We start from the raw sequence: 22345 nt of genomic DNA, 5'->3' as shown, positions 1-22345 counted from the left end.
TCTCATACTGCCTCATGGATACTTATATCTATTTAACAAGATGAGGTATACTACGCTGGTAACTTCCTATTCCTTGATTCTATGTAAGAGCCTGACTTACTATGGGCACTGGAACTATTCTACAGTGAGTTCAATTCATAACCTTACACTAATGTCTCCATTCTCCAAGTTCTCCATCTTATGGACTGCTTATTTTGGCAATCATACTACCTCTTAAAAATACTTTATGATATCAGGAGCAGATGTCATCTTCTTAAAGAGAAATGAGAGGACACTGCAGCAGCCTAAGTCACTAGTGACACTGTCTAAAATCCTTTGTGTGGTTCACAAATCCTTTGTGTGGTTCACGCACCTGCATGGGTGGGTGTGTAGCCACTGTGGGCTCACTCTGGGCATAGATCACCTTGGCATAGAGATGGTGAGCAGTGATTACACCAGCTAAATGATCATACCCTCCCCCTTGCTGACAATAGAGGAGGAGATCTACCACACCCAACACAGGTGTCACCCTGGACTCTTGCACCATACCCATGTTCTGAGCAGAGCTCCCTGACCCCACCCAGCAAACATCTCTGAATAACCACTGAAGGAGCAGACACTCCACTAAGCCACAAGGCATAGTTCTAAGATAAAAGTCATCAGAGGAGAAAGTAACAAGTATTTCCACAAAAGCCTAAAACTAAATGTAGAAACATGAACAAGGAAGATGATAGGATTCCCTCCCAAAGGAAGAAAACACTTCAATTTTAAAATGTGAAGATGAAGAGACTGATAAAATGCCTGAAAAGGAATTTGAAAAAACGGATGATAAAATTACTTAGAAGCAATGAGAAGCAAATTCATGAGTTAAAGAAATCCATAGATGACATGGAAGGAAAATTTTCCCTGAGACAGTGATACTGAAGAGAAACCAACCTAAGTATTAGAAATGAAGACTTCATTATGTCTAATAAAAAACAGTGGAAAGCCTTAACAACAGACTTGAGGCAAAAGAAAGAGTACTTGAGCTACAAGTTAAATCTTTGGAAATATCTTAGGCCAAAAAATGGAAGAAAATTTAGAAAAACTAAAAACAATGTTTGAGATTTATGGGATATTATCAAACAACCGAACAAATGGGTCTTAGGAGTTCCTAAAGGTATGGAAAGAGAGAATGGACTAGAAGGCCTATTCAGTGAAACAATAACAGAAAACTTCCCTAACTTGGAGAAAGAAAGGTACACCCAAGTATACAAAGCACATAGGACCCCTAATAGACAAAAACTAGAAAAGATCTTCACCATGACACATTATAGTCAAATTTTCACAAAGATAAAGAAAAGATTCTAAAATGTGCACAAGAAAAAATGCCACATTACCTTCTGAGGGTCTCTAATTAGTCTCACAGCTGATTTCTCATCATAAACCCTACAGGCTAAGGCAGAATGCAGAGAGTCTTAAAAGAAAAAGACTGTGAATCCAGATTACTATACCCTGCAAGGCTCTCATTTATGAATGAAGGTGAAATAAAGGCTTTGCATAACAAACAGAAATTGAAGGAATTTATCACCACCAACCCAGCCTTACAACTGATGCTTAAGGAGGTGCTACACACAAAAACACAGAAAAATAGTCATCATTATGGAAGAATGTGAAGGGGGCTGACAGGTCAAGCCACCAACTGCTGCACAGCCATCCCAGATAGGTGTCATTTGAGTCATGGCTGCTCCATCTCTGATCTAGCTCCTTGCTGAGGCTTCTGCACCCATGTGGGAGACCTAGAGGAAGCTCTTGCCTCCTGCCTCTGGGTCAGCCCAGCTCTGGCTGTTGCGACTAACTGAGGAGTAAACCAGCAGATGGAGGATTTCTTTGTCTCCCTCCATTTCTCCCTTGCCCCTTCTCTCTCTCTAACTAGGCCTTTCCAAAAAAAAAAAAAAAGACAAATCTTTAAAAAAAAAAAAAAAAAGAAAAGAAAAAAGATGTAAATACCGAAAATCTCAGAGTAAAAGTATAAAGGAAATTCCTAGCAATCAATGGGTTTTCTGCACTGCAAAGGAAACACTTAGCAAAATCAAGCGGCAACTGACACAGTGGGAGAAAATATTTGAAACACTGCAATTGATAAAAGATTGATACCCAGAATCTATAAAGAGCTCAAGAAACTCAAGAAACTCAGACAAACAATTCAGTTGGGAAATGAGTAAAGGACTTGAATAGGTATTTTTCAAAGGATGAAATTCAAATGGCCAATATACACATGAAAAAATGCTCAGAATCACTAGCCATCACAGAAATGCAAGTAACAATCACAATGAAGTTTCACCTCACCCCAGTTAAAATGGCTATCATCCACAAATCAAACAGTAAATGCTGGCAAGGATGTGAGGGAGACGGTACCCTAACCCACTGTAGGCAGGAATGTAAGCTAGCACAGCCATTGTGGAAGACAGCATGGAGGTTTCTCAGAAATCTGAATATGGACCTCCCATATGAGCCACCCATCCCACTCCTGGAAGTTTACGCAAACAAAATGAAATGAATCAACCTAGATGTCCAACAACCAATGAATGGATAAAGAAAATATGGACTATATACATACTTAGCCATAAAAAAAAGAAATCCTATCTTCTAAAACAAAATGGATGCAACTGGAAACCACTATACTAGTGAAATAACCCAGTCCCAAAAAGACAAATATGTTTTCCCTAATCTGCAGTAATAGAGTACAAAAAATATAATGTATATGAGCAAAATTGACATTTTGAGATTATTGTTTACAGCCCTTGTTTCTACTCTTAAAGAATAGTGTTTTATTATTTTTTTCTTCTTACTGTGTTAAATTCTTTACATACTGGAAGGATAAGCTTATGATAAACTTAAAGCACATCATTGTGAAAATTAAAAGAAAAAATAAGAAGAGGAGGAGGAGGGAGGGTAGAGTAGGAAGTATCACTAAGCTCCTAAATTGGTATATATGAAATACGTGAAATTTGTTTACCTTACATAAATTTCTTTAAATATGCTAAATCTAGTTATACCCTATTCTCCAAAAAAGATTTCAAAAAGGTTGAGATGTCATTTACACTTCTATACTGTTAAAAGAGAATTCCTTAAACCAATTAAAATTAACAGTGTTTATCTGAACAAAGAAAAAAAAAATTGGGAAAGCAGGCAGCTCCCAGAATCAGAGAAAGCAGGGAGTAGGAGAGCGCAAACCAACACCACCATCTGACACCATTTATACAAAAAGGGAAGCAAGGCACAGAAAACAACCTAATTGGCTGTAGCTTAGTCAATCACTCAGCCAACTGGTTACAGCTTAACTAATTGACTACAGGGCCTCTTGCAAATAACCAAAGCTGTGTATGTGATTAACTCTACACTGGTTTGCTCTACTGGGCCAGTCCAAATTCATGGCCTCTCACAAATTTTATTCGGCAGTACCCTTAATACTGTCCAGCGCCATGGTGGATCTGCTATCCTATTAACCTCTGCATTCTCCAGAGATTAGCAGTATGTTACATGGCCGGGCGTCAATGTCTGTTTAACATGTAGAATGTTAAGTGTGGCTACACAGTGTTGTTCCACCAAAACCTGGTGATTCAGTCCCATTTATTTTAAATTGTAACTCTATATAGTTGTTTACTTGTTGAATTTAACAGTGACCTTATAAAGAGACAAAAATGCCGAAGATGAGCAAAGTGGTGTCAGCATCCGATAAAACAGGATTCAGTAATGAATGTCAGTGTTCCAAACGAATAACAAACTTTTATTTCCCCGTTTGTTAAATGCAATGTTTCACAGACAGCGGCTTTTACGCCCGTGCTATAACAGCTCTGGACTGAATTGCTTTAGTTCATCCTTTTAAAGGGGGAAAGCTATTTGATAAAAAAGGAACCATTTTTTATAGTTCACAGCATTCAAGACAAGAACAAATGAGAACACACGTTATTACTTGCTAAGCACTTGCTGATGTCCCAATGGCCACAGTAAAGCTTTCTTCTATAGAAGCAAAAACCGGCCAACCACACAACTTGACCGACAAAATGCCATTCTCAGCGGAGAGTTGCTTCTCACACTGCGCACGGGGCGGAAAGGAAACGGGCCGGCGGCGCTAGAGCCTCCAACACCTGTTTCACAAACCACTGGGCAAGACCCGCGGCGCCCAGACACAACTCCGTCCTCAGCCAGGGCCGCGGCCACGGCCAGAGCCGTCCTCGGCCGCGCGGCCGCCAGCCCGCGCCTGCGCCCGCCGCCGCGCTCCCTCCCTCGACCGCTCACTGCACCTGTAAATCCCGCGCGCTCGGGGGCCGTGGGCCGGAAGACCTCCTCTTCTGCTCGCCCGCCTCGGGGCCTCCGCCCTCCGCCATCTTCCGCTAATTCTCGGCGCAGGCCGCGATTGCGCTTCTGCGACTTCGCTTCCGCGACTTCCGGGACTTGTTGCCGGGCAACCGCGGGAAGGGGGCGGAGCCGTACCGTGGGGCCCACGGGAGGGGCGGGGCCATGAGAGGTGCGTGCGTGCCACACCTTTTTCTGCACCTGCAAACCTGTCGGGTCTGCCATTTTTCGTTGGATGTATTGGCACAGAGAATTTCCCCTCAGAGGAGGCTGCTGCACGCTTGAAGACTCCGTAGATGGCCTTAGAGAACAGCATTGACTTACAGGTTCATTTAACTCAGCAATGAGGTTTTATCTGATGAAAATTGCAACCTCACCTTGGGATTGTCAGATTGCCTTACCTTCGCTATCAAGGACTGTATGGTACATTGCTCCCCACAGCGGGAACCTTACCATCAGGACAAAAACTATTAAACCCTTGCATTCAACTGAGATTGATTAAACTCCTTACTCCAAACACTTGTTTGCTCCCACAGAAGCAAAGGTAAAAAGAAATAGGCCTAGTCATTATAAAACTCATAATCTAATGGAGGGAATGAACAGTATAGATAATAAAATGCAATTTGCAACCAAGCTTTGCAGGAAGGTGTCATGAGAGGAATGTGGGCTGTGAAAGGGAATTCTGGTGCTTGCTGTATACACCCCGCTAGGTGCTGGAGCTCAGAGCATACCACCCCAAAATAAACTGTTTTTGCCACAATGATTACTTAAGGCTAAAGATATTTTAAAAAGAACAGGTGTAGGAAGAGTCCACTGACCTTCCTTTTTCTTCCAGAAAGTAAAAGCAGAACTCTTAGGTGAAAATGCCCTCCCAGCTCCAGGAGAAAAGAAATTTTAAAAAATTGTATTTATTTACTTGAGAGAGAGTTACAGAGAGAGAGGTCTTCCATCCACTGGTTCACTCCCCAGATGGCCTTATTGGCTGGAGCTGAGCAGATCTGAAGCCAGGAGCCTGGAGCTTCTCCCAGGTCTCCCACGCAGGTGCAGGGGCCCAGGGACTTCGCCGTTTTCTTTGCTTTCCCATTAGCAGGGAACTGGGTTGGAAGTGGAGCAGCCGGGCCATGAACTGGTGCCCATATGGCTACAGCTTAGTCAATCAATCAGCCAACTGATAACAGCTTAACTGGATAACTGGCTACAGGGTCTCCTGCAACTAACCAAAGCTATGTTTGTGACTTATTAATTAGTTATTTCAAAGAGTTACAGAGAAGGAGAGGCAGAGGCAGAGAGAGTGTGTGTGCACGAGAGAGGGAGAGAGATCTATCTATCTGCTGGTTCCCTCCCCGAAATGGCCGCAACAGCTGGGGCTGGGCCAGGCGGAAGCCAGGAGCAGGAACTTCCTCCAAGTCTCCCACTTGAGTGCAGGGGTCCATGCAATCGGGCCATCTTCTACTGCTTTTCCAGGCCATTAGCAGGGGGCTGGATAGTAAGAGGAGCATCCAGGACATGAACCAGCAGCCATATGGGATGCCACCATGGCAGGCGGAGGGTTAGCCTAGTATGCCACAGGGCCAGCCCCAGGAAAAACAACTCTTACTACCAGAGATGGGAAGCTGAGGTCAAGAGAAATCTGTAAAATTGCCCTTGTTAATCAGGCTCAAATCTTCCTAACTAACTTTTCCATGATTGCTACTTTTTGTTCAACCTACTTTGTAAGCACTTAGCCCTGGCCACTTCTTTGGGTCTTCATTTTCCTATGAAGATGCCAATGTACATGTAAAACTTCATTAAATAAAATTTGCATGTTTCCCTCTTGTTAATCTCATTTATGTCAGTTTAATTCTTGGGCCTAGCTCGAGAAGTGAAGCAAACATTTTTCCCTCCCTTCCCTATAGTATATTCCATGTGTATCTCATCTGTCCCTTTCTCAGCTAAGTATTATTACATGTTGAACATCCCTCATCCAAAAATCCCAAGTCCAAATTCTGAACTTCTGAGCACTGACATTAACACTCCCCTCAAGAGAAAACAACTCAACTCTCTTTTGATCTTAGTTAAAATCAGCCAGACGTCCTTGCAAGTGGACAGACAAGGTCACAACTGGGAGGATGATGCATCCCAGTGGTGAATTTCCCTTGATAAAAAACCATGCGCTCTAATACAGGAGAAACCAGGTTAAGGCTTCTGTGTATAAGCAGCAATCCTGGTGTTCTTGGGATTCCTTTTGACACAGGAATCTAACACCCCCTACCCCCAACCTCTCTCCCCCATTATAATGCTAAATCTCCTTCTTAGTTGAATATAGTATGCATGTAACATACATGATAAGTTACTGGGCACGTGTGCCTGCCCCTTATGAATATGCATATCTTTTACCAGTACTTCCTTGCAACCTAATGAATATGTATGGACTCCCTGAAATTATACTGTGTAACACAACTGACTCTTTGTTACTTAGAGAGCCAGTTTTTTTTTTTTCCCTGTGAGTTTACCTTGCTTCTGGCTTGTGCAACTCACTAAAACTCATTTCTACTTTCAGCTCAGAACATTACCTTCCGTGTCTTTGTATACATGCTAGAAGAGAACACTCAGTACAATACAATGCTCAAAAAGTTTCAGTTTTTGGAACACTTCAGATTTCAAATTTTCAGATTAGGGATCTTCAACCTATAAAGTCAATGGAAATATTCCAAAATAATAAGAAATCTGAAACACTTTTGGTCCTAAGTTTTTGGATAAGGGCTACTCAGCTTATGTGTATAAATCAGATGATAGAGGGACCATGGCCTGCTGTGCTCGCATCCCATATGGGCGCCGATTTGAGTCCCGGCTGCTCCGCTTCCCATTCGGCTTCCTGCTAATGTGCCTGAAAAAGCAGTGGAGGACGGTCCAAGGGCTTGGGCCCCTGCACCCACGTGGGAGACCTGGAGACAGCTCCTGGCTCCTGACTCGGCTTGGCCCAGCACAATTCTTGGGAGCCCTTTTAAACAGCAAAATCATCACGAGAAACAAAAACCCATAACAATGTGAAAAACATGGCACTAGCTAGACTTCAAAAAGGACCTTTGTTCACAGGATAAGAACTAGGAAAATGCTTGTTGATTGAGTGACTCAGTATTTTCTTTTTCTCTTTGCATGTCTGCAACTGACCACAAAAGCAGCACAAGTAATGGTTTGGGGGTTACAAATAAATTTTAGTGAGTAGATGAATTTGCAAAAATGGAATTGGCAGATATTGAGGATCAACTATATATAAGTTTCCAAATCTTTTTTTTACAGTATTCAGGTTTTTTTTTTTATTACTTTAATCTTACATTTCTAATTACTTTCAACTTTCATCTGGGTATCTCTCTCTATATTATTTATGTTATATTATAGTATCATTTATTCTGTCAATTATTATTATATTATCTTCCAACTTCAGTTCAAAATCATTTTTAATTTCTCTTCTTCCATTAACCTCACAGTTTATTGTTTACCAAATCTTTCATTCTCTTCTTCAAAATCACCTTGAGCTCAATAGACACAGTCCAAATTCTTAGTTTTTTGCCTAGGCTGTCACAGTAGCTTCTCAACTGGGCTCTGGGTTTTCCCCTGCCCTGCACATTGAGCCCAGAATTATTTTTCAAAAGAATAGGATAATCATGTTGCTCCTCTAACTAAAGCCCACCACCAAGTAGAAGAAAAATGCCATTCCTTACCGTGGAATATAAAACTCTTCTCATTTACAAAATAAGAAACTTTATGTTGTTCTAATGTTACTTCACTCTTTCCTCATATACCTCCTTTAGCCATTCCAAAGCACTAATTGATTTGCACATACTCTATTGCTTTGTACTTCCTTACCATTTCCTTTGCATGTTTTTTTTTTTTGTCCTCTTTATACCTGATAAACATATATTCATCTTTCAAAATCATTCATTAGAATGTGACCTATTTTTGGTAAATCTTTACTATTTTCCTGAGACAGAATATATACAATTGGTTCATGAGATATTTTAAAAGTGTATTATTGTGTTTCTAAACTATGACATTCTCAAAGAGCAAGGATTGTGTTCTGTTCTCTCTTATTTCTTAGCTTATAATAGAAACTGAGTGTTATGACTGAATAACTAACACACACTATTATAATTAGTTAGATGTGCTTCTTTCCAAAATTCAGTATATTTAGTTTATTTAAATTATTTGTAAATTTCTTATCATTTTTCTCAAATTTGTTTGATTATTTCCAAGTTAAAAATGCATGAATGCATGGGTTGTAATTGGCACTCCTAAATTCCTATGGACTATATCACCAGTGTGTTCATTATTTCTGGTGCCTAAGTAGAAATGGGCCCCTCCTGGCTAAGTGGAATTAATTACTCTTCTCCAAATTTGCTGGTATAAAAGCCTTTAGGGAATTTATACTTGGATCAAAAGGACTGGCTTTCCCATCTGATTAGACATTTACTGTATGAAATTTAATTAAGTATGAAAACTTTAACAATTTTGATCAATAGTCTGCATAAAGAAATAGAATATGTGCCACAGAGGACTCAAAAATGAATAAGCTAGCCTTTGTTCTCATGCTTTGAATTTCATTGTACACAAATGATACTGATAAAAATTTAATTTTGAAATTATTTTAAAAATTGTGGAAGCAAAAAGGGAGACATTAATTCTGATTGGGGGATTTGGGGTAGCAGAGAAGAGCCATCAGAACTGAGCGTTAGAGGGTAGGGAGATTTCCAATATATGCTGGTGACAGTTGGAGCTTCCACGTAGGAGGGACAAGAGCAAAGATTCAAAGGGGAGAATTCCTAGATCGTTCAGGGATGGTGAGAAATCTGCCTTGAATGGGGGATCTGCAAGGAGGAAAAGGGGACTGGAAATGATCAGGAAGTATGGTAACAACTGCAGTGTTAAGGAATTTAGCCTTTATTGCTGTATGATAAAAAAAAAGAAAGCCTTTTGGTGAGAACGCCATCATCTGACCATATTTTAGTATTAGCACATGCTATGTTGGACCCCCTACTCCTGAATTATTTTGTGTCAAGTTATTTTCTGTCTTTGGCTTTTGTGGACATTCTCATTAAATCTTGTGTTTTCATATCTTGTTTCTACAAGTAAGTCTTTCTGTATTCTTACATATTCTTGACTCAGAGCTTTCATTGATGATAAAGTAAGCCTACAGCATTCCTGCATGATTTATTTCAGGGTTTAATCCATCAGAATACCTTTATCTCCATACATTCTCCATATATTGCCTAGGAATCACTGTATTATTCTATCTATAATTTAAACTTTACTATTTATTAAGTTTTTTTCTAGGTTTTAAGAAGACACACATGAGATAGCACTTTGGCCAGTCTCTTATTGAGAGGCACTAGAAACATTGAGTTTTTTTTTTTTTTTTGATTATGGGTAAACAAGTAATTTTTATGAACACATCCTCCAGTCAATGCTTCCTAAAGTAATTTTTCATTGCTTATGCTCAAATGAACAATACTGGCTTGTGGCTTTATAGTACATGATTTGAAGCCAAACTGAATTTATTGAAGTGCATGTCTTGCAAGCTTTACTTTATTTTTCAAGAATTATAACTAAAATAAAGAAAAGGAGGAGAGAGAGGTAATCTCTGCAGCTATCCTGAGCTTCAGGATAGCAGAAAATGTTGTTTTCACTTTCAGGGGCCCAGAAAAATCCTAAAATTTTGTTTTAATTTTGAAATATTTTGGTATTCATAAAAAAAATCAAGTGACCATTTCTGGAACCTCTTCTGTCTTCACCTGAGACAGAAGAGGCCAATTACTTATAAATTAGCACCTCATTTATGGAACATATGTGGCAATCATGTAAGAGCAGACCTTTTGGAAAGACATCTCAAATCCTGATCTGCAACTTATTAGTTCTTTGACTTTAAGGCAAGCTTCAGTTCCTCCATCAAAGATGGAAAACTTAACAACCATCTTAAAGTGTTGTTGTCATAGTTACATCTAGATAAAGCACATGACAGTGCCTCGCTCAGTAATGAAGACACAAACACTGAGTTTAAGTAGGCCAAAAATCCGAAAGCGTACTTTATTAAAAAGCATGGGAATGGTTAATAAGCACATGAAAGTTGCTCGACATCATTGGTCATCAGGAAAATGCAAAGCTAATCAGCAAGGAAATGCTATCGTCCATCTGCCAGAATGGCTAGAGTTAAGACCTTTGACATTGCCAGGTGTTGGTGAGCACGTGGAGAAACTGGGACTTTCATACATCCACTGCCAAAGCAAACTGGTGGTATTATTTGCTTCTCTTCTAGTTTTTGGTACTTTTTCTTTGCATGTGATATTTGATGTAGGAGTTCTGTACTCACCCTTTGTCAGATTAAGAAAGTTCTCTTTGATTCTGCTCACTAAGCAATTTTATTATGAGTGAATGTTGAATTTGATCAAGTAATTATTTCTGATGTTCACAAATCCTCCTGTGCTACTGAATTGTGTGATTGACCTTTGGCTATTTAACAGCCTTGCGTGACATAAATAAACCAAACTTTCTAAAATAAAGAGTCAAACTCATTTTTTTAAAAGGTTTATTTATTTATTTGAAAGTCAGAGTTACACAGAGAGAGAAAAGGCAGAGAGGGGGGGGGGGGAGGAAAGAGAGAGAGAGAGGTCTTCCATTCGATGGTTCACTCCCCAATTGGCTGCAACGGCCAGAACTATGCTGATCCGAAGCCAGGAGCAAGGAGCTTCTTCTGGGTCTCCCACATGGGTGCAGGGGCCCAAGGACTTGGGCCATCCTCTACTGCTTTCCCAGGCCATAGCAGAGAGCTGGATTGGAAGTGGGGTAGAGGGGACTCGAACCAGCACCCAAATGGGATGCTGGCACTGCAGGCAGCAGCTTTACCCACTACTCCATAGTGCTGGCCCACAGACTCATTTTTTATGTCTGACTGCTGACATATTTCTGTCCTTGACATTCTTCTCCTTCTACCCCATTTCTTTGTGCTCTCTCCTTTGGTGTTGGCGGAAAGTTTAAAACATACAAACTCCATGTACAGGAACCCTCATCCAAACCCAACCCCCTATCCAACCTCAAATCCCGGACAGCCTCCTTTTCCCACTTGTCAAGACAACCCCATGTCCTGTTCAGGTTGCTCACAAAATCCTTAATTTTCAAAAGGAGGTTATAAGATTTAAAACTTTACATATATCAAGACTTTAGGAAACCAAAGACCCTGTATAGGATTTGGGTAGGTTTGTCTTAGCTTGGCTAAAATAAGTATGGAGTTCATTTTTTTAAAAAAATTTTTATTTAATAAATATAAATTTCCAAAGTACAACTTTTGGATTACAGTGGCTTTTTCCCCCATAACCTCCCTCCCACTCGCAACTATCCCATCTCCCACTCTCTCTCCCATCCCATTCACATCAAGATTCATTTTCAATTATCTTTATATACAGAAGATCAAGTTAGTATATATTAAGTAAAGATTTCAACAGTTTGCACCAAGTATGGGGATCTTAATGTCCATCTTCATGACTTTTTTCCTGAGTACAGACATGAAGTGCACTAGGTCAGAGGTAGGATAATAATTATTACTTATGCTGTGACAGCTGTGTCATCTCCTTTGCCCCAGTGCTTACCCCTGGGATGGCACATGACTGGAGCTGCTCTACAGGAGAGGAAAGGAGAAGAGGAGGAGACAAACCTTTGCTTCTTGGAGAGGAGGTGGAAATGACTCTGGGTTCACCCTCATCTTTTGTATTGGATATCTTGCTCTGAGGGATTTACCACCCACAGATATCTACTCCATCCTCAGCATTGTTTTCCTATGGAATGTGAGCCCTTCCTTTGAGAACCTCTGTGGTTCTCTGTCTCTCTCTCTCTCTCTGTCTGTCTCTCTTTCTCCCTCTACCTCTACCTCTCCTTCTCTCTCCTTCTCTCTCTCTCCATCATTTATTTATTTGAAAGCAAAGTTAGATATAAAGAGGGAGAGACAGAGAATGTCCATCTGCTGGTCTGCTCCCCACATGGTCACAATTTTTGGGGCTAGGCCAGTACAGAGCCAGGAGCCTGGAATTCCATCTGGGTTTTCCACGTGGGTAGCAGGGGCCTAAGCACTTGGGCCATCTTCTGCTGCCTTCCTTTGTACATTAGCCAGGAATTGGATCAGAAGTGAAGCAGGGGCTGGAGCTGTGGTACAGAAGGTTAATCCTCCACCTGTGGCACCGGCATCCCATATGGGCACCAGTTCGAGTCCTGGCTGTTCCACTTTCAATCCCAAAGCCTGGGAAAGCAGTAGAAGATGGCGCAAGTGGTTGGGCCCTGGCACCCATGTGGGAGACCAGGAGGAAGCTCGTGGCTCCTGACTCCTAGCTTTGGATTGGCACAGCTCTGGCCATTGAGGCCATCTGGGGAGTGAACCAGCAGAAGGAGGATCTTTCTCTCTGTCTCTCCCTCTCACTGTCTGTAATAATGTAATAATGTCTCAAATAAAGTAAATAAAATCTTAAAAAAAAGAAGAAGTGAAGCAGCCAGGACTCATACTGGTGTTTATATAGGATGCTAGCAACACAGGTGGTGGCTTAACCTGCTGCAACACAATGACAATGCTGGCCCCCTAGCCCCTCTCTGGAGTTCTTTCACCATCTATACAGTTGGAAATTAACTTGTCAAGCAATGCTGTTAGCCTAGGACCCAAAGTTTAAAACAAAATGTATTCAGAAAACTCCCTATACACATGAAACATTTGCCCTATTTTCCACGATAACTTCATTTCAAAGCAAACCATATTATCCTGTTTTATGTACACCTGACCCTCTTCTCTGAAATTTCAGAAGGGTTCAGATGTAAGCTCTAAGAAAAGGTCTCTTTTACTTCCTTAGGTTAACTGCAAATACAGCTGTTCTTTTGCTATTTGATTTGTTTTGCTTTACATTTCTACTCCCACTGTCTGGCGTTATTGTCTATTTTTTAAAAAGATTTATTTATCATTATTTATTTGAAAGGCAGAGTTACAGAGAGGCAGAGGCAGAGTTGGAAAGGTTTTCCATCTGCTGGTTCTCTCCCTAGATGGTTGCAACTGCCAGAGCTGTGCCGATCCGAAGCCAGGAGTCAGGAGCTTCTTCTGGGCCTCCCACATGGGCTCTAGGGCTCAAGGACTTGGGCCATCTTCTACAGCTTTCCCAGATCATAGCAGAGAATTTTACCAGAAGTGGAGCAGCCGGGACTCGAACCAGCACCCACATGGAATGCCTGCACTGCAGGCGGCAGCTTTATCTGTTACATCACAGCTACCACAGGCTGGCCCCATCGTCTATTTTTTTTTAAAGATCATTTATTTAGTTGAATGGCAGTGAGAGAGAGAGAGAAGAGAGAGGAGAGAGAGAAGAGAGAGAAGAGAGAGAAGAGAGAGAAGAGAGAGGAGAGAGAGGAGAGAGGAGAGAGAGAGCTTCTATCCCCGTGTTCACTTCCCAAATGACTACAACAGCTAGGTCTGGGCCAGACTGGAGCCAGGAGCCAGGAACTCCTTCCTGGTGCCACACCCCCACCCACCCCCCCTGAACTCACACAGGTGGCAGCAGCCCAAATACTTGGGCCGTAGTCCACTGACTTTCCAGGTGCACTAGCAGGAATCTGACTCGTAAGTGGAGCAGATGAGGCTCCCTGATATGGCAAGTGGTGGCCTAACCCTCTGTGCCACAACACTGCCCCCTAGTGCTACTGTCTTAACGGCACCTGCAATAAGTGTGAGCAGACATTTCTATGAGAACTCTGCAGTCTAGACATCTTGTGGTTGACATAAAGGAATACAGAAGTAAAATCACCTCTACTAGAATGTCGACTGCAGGGATGTTTGACGCTCAAGGACCACAGCAATGATATCATCAGCAACATAGAGTCTACTAAAGCAGCTCTGTGGGTTGGCTGTCTACTAAATAACACCAAGCTGATGCACTTGTTTTGCTGTCTGATTACTACAGCCTATATGTATCCCTCTTGGCCACCAGCTTGCTACCGTGTGAATGTGTCCCCCAAAGTTCATGTGCTGGAAACTGAACCCTCAAAGCACCAGTGCAGAGAGGTGAGATCTTTAACAGGTTATTAGGCCACAAAGGCCCTGCCCTCATAAATGGATTAATGTTTTAATTGCAAGAGTGGGTTTGTCCTAAAAGTGAATTCAGGCCTCCCTTATTCTGTCTTGCCCTGTGATACCCTCGCCCATGTTATGACCCAGCCAGAGATGCTTACCAGATGCAGCTCCTCAATCTGGGGCTTCCCAGTCTCCCAGAGTCCATATATTTCTACCCTTTATAAATTACTGAGTGCCAGGTGTTCTGTTACAGAGGCAAGCAATGGGTGGCATGCAGCTGTTTCTTTAAAAGACAATTAATTAGGCCGGCGCCGTGGCTCACTTGGCTAATCCTCTGCCTTGCGACACCGGCACACCGGGTTCTAGTACCGCTCGGGGCGCAGGATTCTGTCCCGGTTGCCCCTCTTCCAGGCCAGCTCTCTGCTGTGGCCAGGGAGTGCAGTGGAGGATGGCCCAAGTCCTTAGGCCCTGCACCCCATGGGAGACCAGGAGAAGCACCTGGCTCCTGCCATCGGATCAGCGTGGTGCACCGGCCGCAGTGCGCCAGCTGTGGCGGCCATTGGAGGGTGAACCAACGGCAAAGGAAGACCTTTCTCTCTGTCTCTCTCTCTCTCTCTCACTGTCCACTCTGCCTGTCAAAAAAAAAAAAAAAAGACAATTAATTGATCCACATATAGAAATAAGAAACTTTAACTTAGAATATTAGATAGTGCAGGTTTTTATGACCTGTGTAAGAACACGAATCAAGGAATGATTGAGGGGCTCTTCGATTTGTACAATTGGAGCATGTATGTGTCAGGCAGGAAGACCATGCTGTGGTAACAGTTAGCCCCGAATCTTTGTGATTCACAAGCAACAGAGAAGAAGATGAGATGGTGAAAGCCTCTGCCTCACATTGTCCTCGGAGCCTGACGCCACTTCTATCCCCTGGAACAAGACAGGGAAGAAACATGGGCAAGGCATGCCTCGTTTTGGACCCAGAATGGCACCTGCTACTTCTCTTCATTCCAGGAATTTAGAGCAAGGAAGCGTTAATAGTTTTAGGCAACCCCTTCCATCCTAATCTGAAGTTGTGACAAGATACTTCATGGTGGAATAAGAAATGCAACTAAGAAAAAGGGCTTTTAGGTCATTGGGACAATAATCATCATGGCATCATGGGATTCCCAGAAAACTGTTCTTTTTTCTCTAACACTGATGTCTTCCCTCCATTGTAACAACAGGACCGAGAATACCTCTGGGCAGTTTCAGAGTGATGCCAGCGTCACAGCGATCTTACACAGGGACTGTGTCCATTTTGGCTGTTCAGAAGCATTTCCCCTTTGTGCATACTTCTCAGTTCTCAGTTGTGCAACGTGTGACACAGAGAAAACGACCAGATATAACAGGTGACAAACAGGGTAGCAACCACGACAACTGCGCCAACACATTTCTGTACCAGGTCCAAGAAAGAGCTGCTGAGTGAGTGCACAGGGAACTCAAAGGCCCTGCTGAAGGTAGCCAGGCAGAGTACAGTGAAGGACTAGGTTTGCCACGAGACATGAGGGCCCAGTGGCCAGTTCTAGAAGGTCTGTAGGGCCAGCACGGGCCTGAGACAGAGATTCTGCCCAGAGGTTAATTACCGCTTCTTCTCACCAATCTCTGCCCTCTCACCTGCCCCAACACTGTCCCTCTACAGCATGACCTTCCACTGGTGACTGGGCCAGGCCGAAGCCAGGAACCAAGAACTCTCTCCAGGTCTCCCACTTGGGTGGCAGGGCCCCAAGCACTTGGGCCACCTTTCACTGCCTTCTAGGTGCATTGGTAGGAAGCTGGGTTGGAAGTGGAGCAGCCAGGACTCAAGCCAGCACTCTCATAAGGGATCCTGGTGTTGACAGCAAGTGTGGGCTTAACCCACTGTGCCAACCTGACATGATGAGCCACTGGGAAGCTGTGCAAGTCCTGGGGTGTCCAAAGGCCTTGAACAAGCACCTTTCCCAGCAAGCTATACACATGGCCATCATTTCCTGTGTGGGCTTGTGAAAAAGATTAGGGCATAATTCCCCACAGCGCTGCTGTTCCCTCTTGTCAACTACTTGCAGGAGTCTTGAACCAGAGATGTCTTGGGTGTGTTCGTTTACAGGTCCTCCAAAAAGAGGACCATGGTGACTTTTTAAAAAAATATATTTATTTATTTGAAAGGCAGAGTAACAGAGAGCAGAGGCAAAGAGAAAGAGAGAGAGAGAGAAGAGATCTTTCATCTGCTGGTTCACTCCCCAGATGGCTGCAACAGCTGGAGCTGCACCGATCCAAAGCCAGGAGCTTATTCAAGGTCTCCTACATGGGTACAGGGGCCCAAGGACTTGGGCCATCTTCTGCTGCTTTCCCAGGCCACAACAGAGAGCTGGATTGGAAGTGGAGCAGCCAGGATTTGAACCGGCACCCACATGGGATGCCGGCACCTCAGGTGGCAGCTTTACCCACTCTGCCGAGCGTCAGCTCCAGACCATGGTGCTTTGTTCAATGGCATTGGATGCCTACATTCCGTTGTACCTCTAGACTCTGGCTGTAGCGCTCATATCCATCAGCTGCCAGAACAAAGTGCCAGAAACTAGAGGGCTTAAACCACAGGAATTTTATTGTCTTACATTTCTGGAGGCTGCAAATCCAAGGTCAAAGTGCTAGCAAGGTTGAGGATGAGGGCCCTCCTCTTGGCTGAGGGATGGCTGCCTTCACCTGGAAGAGCAGTGATGGGGGTTAGGGGAGAGGCTGTCTGGTGCCTCTTTTTTGTAAGGGCACTAATCTGATCATGAGACGCCACCCTTAATACCTGAACACCACCCGAACCCCACTTCCTCATGGCATCATCTTAAGGATCAGGGCTTCATACATGGGACTTTCTGAATTTTGGGAACACAGCTCTGTCTAGCACTCCCAAATCCCCAGGATGTAGAGTTCAGCCCCTTCACTTTTTCTGTGGGACCCAGAAGTCTGTGTCAGGAAGCTTCAGCATCTCACATGGCACAGGTGCTTCACTGTGTGCGTCCTGTTTAATCTGGGGTTTCCATGTTTCCTGTGCTATTGTGTCGCACAGTCCAGGGTGAGGGAGGAATTTCTCCCCTTGCTAAACTCCAAAGTCCAAATCCCCCATCCTTTATCAATCAGAGCAAACATTAAAAAGAAAAAAGAAAACCAATTGCTAGTAAGCTGTCCTTTGCAGCTTTATTCCCCACTGAAGGCTATCTTCAATTCATAATTCATTAAAAGAGTAGCTGTTCGGGGCTGGTGCTGTGGTGCATGGGTTAAAGCCCCAGCCTGCAGTGCTGGCATTCTCTATAGGTGTTAGTTCGAGTCCCGGCTGCTCCACTTCCAATCCAGCTCTCCGCTACGGCCTGGGAAAGCAGCAGAAGATGGCCCAAGTCCTTGGGCCCCTGCACTCACTTGGGAGACCTGGAGGAAGTTCCTGCTCCTGGTCTTGGATCATCTCAGCTCTGGCCATTGTGGTCATTTGGGGAATGAACCAGCGGAATGGAAGGAAAAAAAATGTAGCTGTTTGACAGGCAGAGAGATAGAGTGAGGCAAATAGATTATTTACTCCCGGTTTTCCACTGCAGGAAAAACTGCTCTCCCATTCAATGACCCACTCCCCAAATTCTCACAACCACCAGGGCTGTTGCCAGGGCCAAAGCTGGCAGTAGTAAATAAACCCAGGTAACGTGTAGGTGGCATGTGCCTGAGTATCTGAACCATAACTGCTGCTTCCTAAGTCCCACATTAGCTGGAAGCAGGAATTGGGAGCCGGATCTGGGACTTGAACCCAGGTAATCTGCCATGGGACCCAGGGGTCTTAACCACTAGGCCAAGTTACTCCAATCCATTTCTTTATAAATAACTCACTGAGAGTTCTGGTGAACACGATGAGCTCCATATCATTGGGTACAAGAATTTTTGATCATATGGGGGAGGGGTTCTGAGATTATTTCCTGATCTCTCTTGGCTTTAAGAAGTGTTTCTTGGCCTATTCATGAAAAGAATCCACATTAAAAACAATCCCTAAGATATGAACAATATGACAAGTAGCCACCAGAGGGAGCCCAAGCCCACAGACTTCCACAGTAGCTGTACTTAATCCAGCCCAGCTCCAATCCGCCTCATCTTAATCGAACAGAAGATAAAATCTTCATGAATGCAGTACTACACAATATCCCAGTAAGAGAGGATTAGATATTTTACTGTAACTGTTACTATGTAGAACTGCAAAGTTGAGCTTGGTTAAAAAGAAAAAGAGGTGAACTGCTGATGTGGAAGTCACAGCCTGGGAGGGAAGCTTATAGCATAACCAGATTTTTATTTTATTATTTGGTTTGATGGAAAAATTTCAAGATGTTCTCCCTCCAGTCTTCATATTTTTGTGGAAACTGGAGATTTAATAGACAAGCCCATTTTTCTTCTCTGCTTCCCACAGGCCTCTTCACCTACTACCCCACACCTACATCCTCAGCCCAACACAAACACACTCTCTGTTCCCAGCAGGAAGGACCAGCCAGAATTAGGGAAGGGGATATGAAAAACAAGAAAGTCATGCATAAAATTTCACCCCCAAACACTCTACTTACAAAGGACAGAGGCTGGTTTTGGCTCTTGGTTTTGGAGGTTCACAGTCCACAATCAGGTGCCCCATTTGTCTGGCACCTAGAGAGGGCAGTGGATGGCAGAGCAGGTGCAGGGTAAGTATCACAGGGTGAACCAGGATGCATGGTGAACACGGAGCTGGTAGGCCTGACTGAGGCTTATGAAACCAAACCGCTCAGAAGAACCGCTTTCCCAGGCCATGCCTCCAGATACCAAAGGACTTTCCCTTGTGTCCAGCTTCTAAATGCCATAACTGGATTAGGTTTCCACCCTGTTAGTATCATCTTCCATGACTTTGGACTTCACTGCATGAACTATGAAGGCCAAATAAGGTTCAAACTATGGCACTCACTGTGCAGGACTTGCTGATCTCACACCTTGGTGATAATCAGTGAACATCTCAGGAGAGACACAGGTAGCCTCAAGTTCCTACTCCCTGGGTATAGCAAACTTATAAACACATTAATCATTTGAAATATCTTTCAGAAGCTTGAGTTTCTATGCAATGTCTTCTCAAGTGCTGAGAAAACATCGTGGCTTTTATTAAACCCACCTCCCAGGCAAAGGTTTCTGCGGAACAGATTCCAAACGTGGAATCTCAGTGTCAAGGACTATGAGATTTAGTGTTTTTAAAAAATACTTAATTATTTTTCGTTTACTTGAAAGGAAGAGCAACAGAGTGAGGGCGAAGGAGGGAGGGTATATATATATATTATATATATATATATATATATATATCTCCACACAGAGAGAGAGATCTTCCATGCACAAATTCACTCCCCAGATGCCCTCAAGAGGCATGCTTGGAGCCAGGAACTGAATCTGAATCTCCCACACGGGTGCAAGCAGAGACATTAGCCACTGAGCCATCATCTACTGACTTCCAGGACGCATCAGCAGCGAGCTGGATTTGAGTGGAATGACTGGGACCCCCAAGCAACAGCTTAGCCTGCTGCCCCAGGATGCCCACAGCAACCTAAGTGTTTGATGGGTAGTGTTAATTTGCTAGCAGACCTGAGCACCAACTTACTCTCTCACAGTTTATGAGGGAGCCTGCTTCCCCACACTATTTCTCATGGACTTAAATTGTCAGTCAGAGGATTGGAAGGTGCTACTTCCCCGCTTTCTTTAATTATATGTGAGAAAGTAAAAGCAAGATGTGATGGGAAACACACATTACTCGTACTAAATAATTCAATCAAAAGCAGTTACCTGCAGGAGAAAGCTTAAGAACAAATAGAAATTCAGCTTTTAATTATTCTAAGATAAAAAAAAAAGTAAGGGAAAGCTATCAGTATGATAGATAAATTTTATAGGAAAAGCAATTTTATTTTCACTTCAAGAGTGTTTCAGGCTAGCGCCATGTCTCACTTGGCTAATCCTCTGCCTGAGGCGCCAACATCCTGGGTTCTAGTCCCGGTTGGGGCGCTGGATTCTGTACCAGTTGCTCCTCTTCCAGTCCAGCTCTCTGCTGTGGCCTGGGAGTGCAGTGGAGGATGGCCCAGGGCCTTGGGCCCCGCACCCGCATGGGAGACCAGGAGGAAGCACCTGGCTCCTGGCTTCGGAACGGCACAGCGCCGGCCATAGTGGCCATTTGGGGGGTGAACCAACAGAAAAAGGAAGACTTTTCTCTCTGTCTCTCTCTCTCTCTCACTGTCTAACTCTGCCTGTCCAAAAAAAAAAAAAAAAAAAAAGTATTTCAGCTGTTATTAAAATAGACTCACCTTGGCCAGCACCGCAGCTCAATAGGCTAATCCTCCGCCTGTGGCTCCAGCACACCGGGTTCTAGTCCCAGTCTGGGTGCTGGATTCTGTCCTGGTTGCTCCTCTTCCAGGCCAGCTCTCTGCTATGGCCCGGGAGTGCAGTGGAGGATGGCCCAAGTGCTTGGGCCCTGCACCCCAATGGGAGACCAGGATAAGCACCTGGCTCCTGGCTTCAGATCAGCGTGGTGCGCCGGCCGCAGCGGCCATTGGAGGGTGAACCAACGGCAAAGGAAGACCTTTCTCTCCGTCTCTCTCTCTCACTGTCCACTCTGTCAAAAAAAAAAAAAAATAAATAAATAGACTCACCTCTAACAGTGTCTAGCATGTTGGAAAGCTAATTGGAGCAGTTTCCAGGAGTGAGAACCAGGAGACTAGGATTGGCGTCTTACATATAATTAAATGAGGGGACTTCAAAATGTTCATGGAAAATGGGATTAAAAGATAAGCTGATTTTGGTGCAAAATAATTTGAAATGCACTTCTGATTTTTTCATTGTTCACGGACTTTTTGAAAACTCTTTGTCCAGCTGGTGGTGTGATTTTGGACAAAGCATTAGACCCTGTCTAGCCTTCTGTGTCTATTTTCTGATATGTGTAAAGGAAAGCGTTGGGACCTCAGCCTGTTAAGCAATTGTATTAATCAAGGAATGTCTAAATTCAATAAACATTGGTGTTGATAAGGATTTTCAAAACAAAAACCTTCAAATTCTAGTTCCCCAGTAGGTGGTGATATTATTACACCAAAAATAGCTATTGATCTAGTAACTTGGATAGGAGTCTTCTCTCAGGATTCATTTTAGAAATATTTTTGCTACTGTGGCAAAATTTTAATGTTATGCAAAGAATGCTATTCTAAAATTTATTCCATTATATTTAATGTTCTTGATTAGGGTATCAATTGATTGTTAATTCATTTTCTTTTCATGGCCATAGAAACAGAATTCCCAATCTAATTAATAAATTCAGATAATGTGATTTTCAGTCTGTCTAATTTCTTAATTTTGTTAATTTAATAAATAATTTCATTTCAGGTAATTGATTTATTTAATTATAAGACTAAAAGTGGAACCAAATTTGACTTTTTTTATTTTTCCAAAACTTTAAGAATGCTGTATAAATAGTTGGAGGAGTGCCTCAGATAAGGTCCTCAACTATCTTGTTAGAAAGTCAACTTTCACCAATTGTATAATTATACAGAAAATCAAGAACAGCCACCAAGAAGTTGGAAAGTCACAAAACGGTGCAAGTAATCGTTAAAAATTTAATTATATGCTTATATTAATATGTAATTAAAGTTAAACAAATAAATGTAATAATATAGCAACATGCCATAAATGGATAGATTTCTCTTAAAATATATTTTAACAGAGTATGATAATACATTGGTAGGAAAAGTTAAAGAAAAAACTTATAGTGATTCAATATGGTAAAAATGAAAATACTATTTAAGTTAAATATAGATCGACTATAAATATTCATTGACAGCCCCATATGGAATATTTTATATAAGCTGTAAATTGTAAAACTTTTCTGGAAAAAACAGTAAACAAGTGAACAAGATAATTTTTTATGTTGACAAAGGTTGACTT

At 42.7% G+C, this 22345-nt stretch overlaps 1 protein-coding gene across 1 annotated transcript in view; it reads right to left on the bottom strand.

The window, feature by feature from the left end:
- The window catches only part of UBXN2B (UBX domain protein 2B), a 38110-nt gene extending 33649 nt beyond the window's left edge, over positions 1–4461 (bottom strand). Inside the window, exon 1 of the mRNA XM_002710508.5 lies at positions 4266–4461. Coding sequence (XP_002710554.1) covers positions 4266–4349 — 84 coding nt within the window. The 5' untranslated portion in view covers positions 4350–4461. The remainder of the gene's footprint in view (positions 1–4265) is intronic.
- Positions 4462–22345: the final 17884 nt, after the last annotated feature.

This window comes from Oryctolagus cuniculus, chromosome 6, assembly GCF_051225735.1.
Source record: "Oryctolagus cuniculus isolate XC-2025 breed Fujian yellow rabbit chromosome 6, ASM5122573v1, whole genome shotgun sequence".
In the NCBI taxonomy this organism is placed as follows: Eukaryota; Metazoa; Chordata; class Mammalia; order Lagomorpha; family Leporidae; genus Oryctolagus; species Oryctolagus cuniculus.
This window is presented reverse-complemented; position numbering and strand designations above follow the sequence as displayed.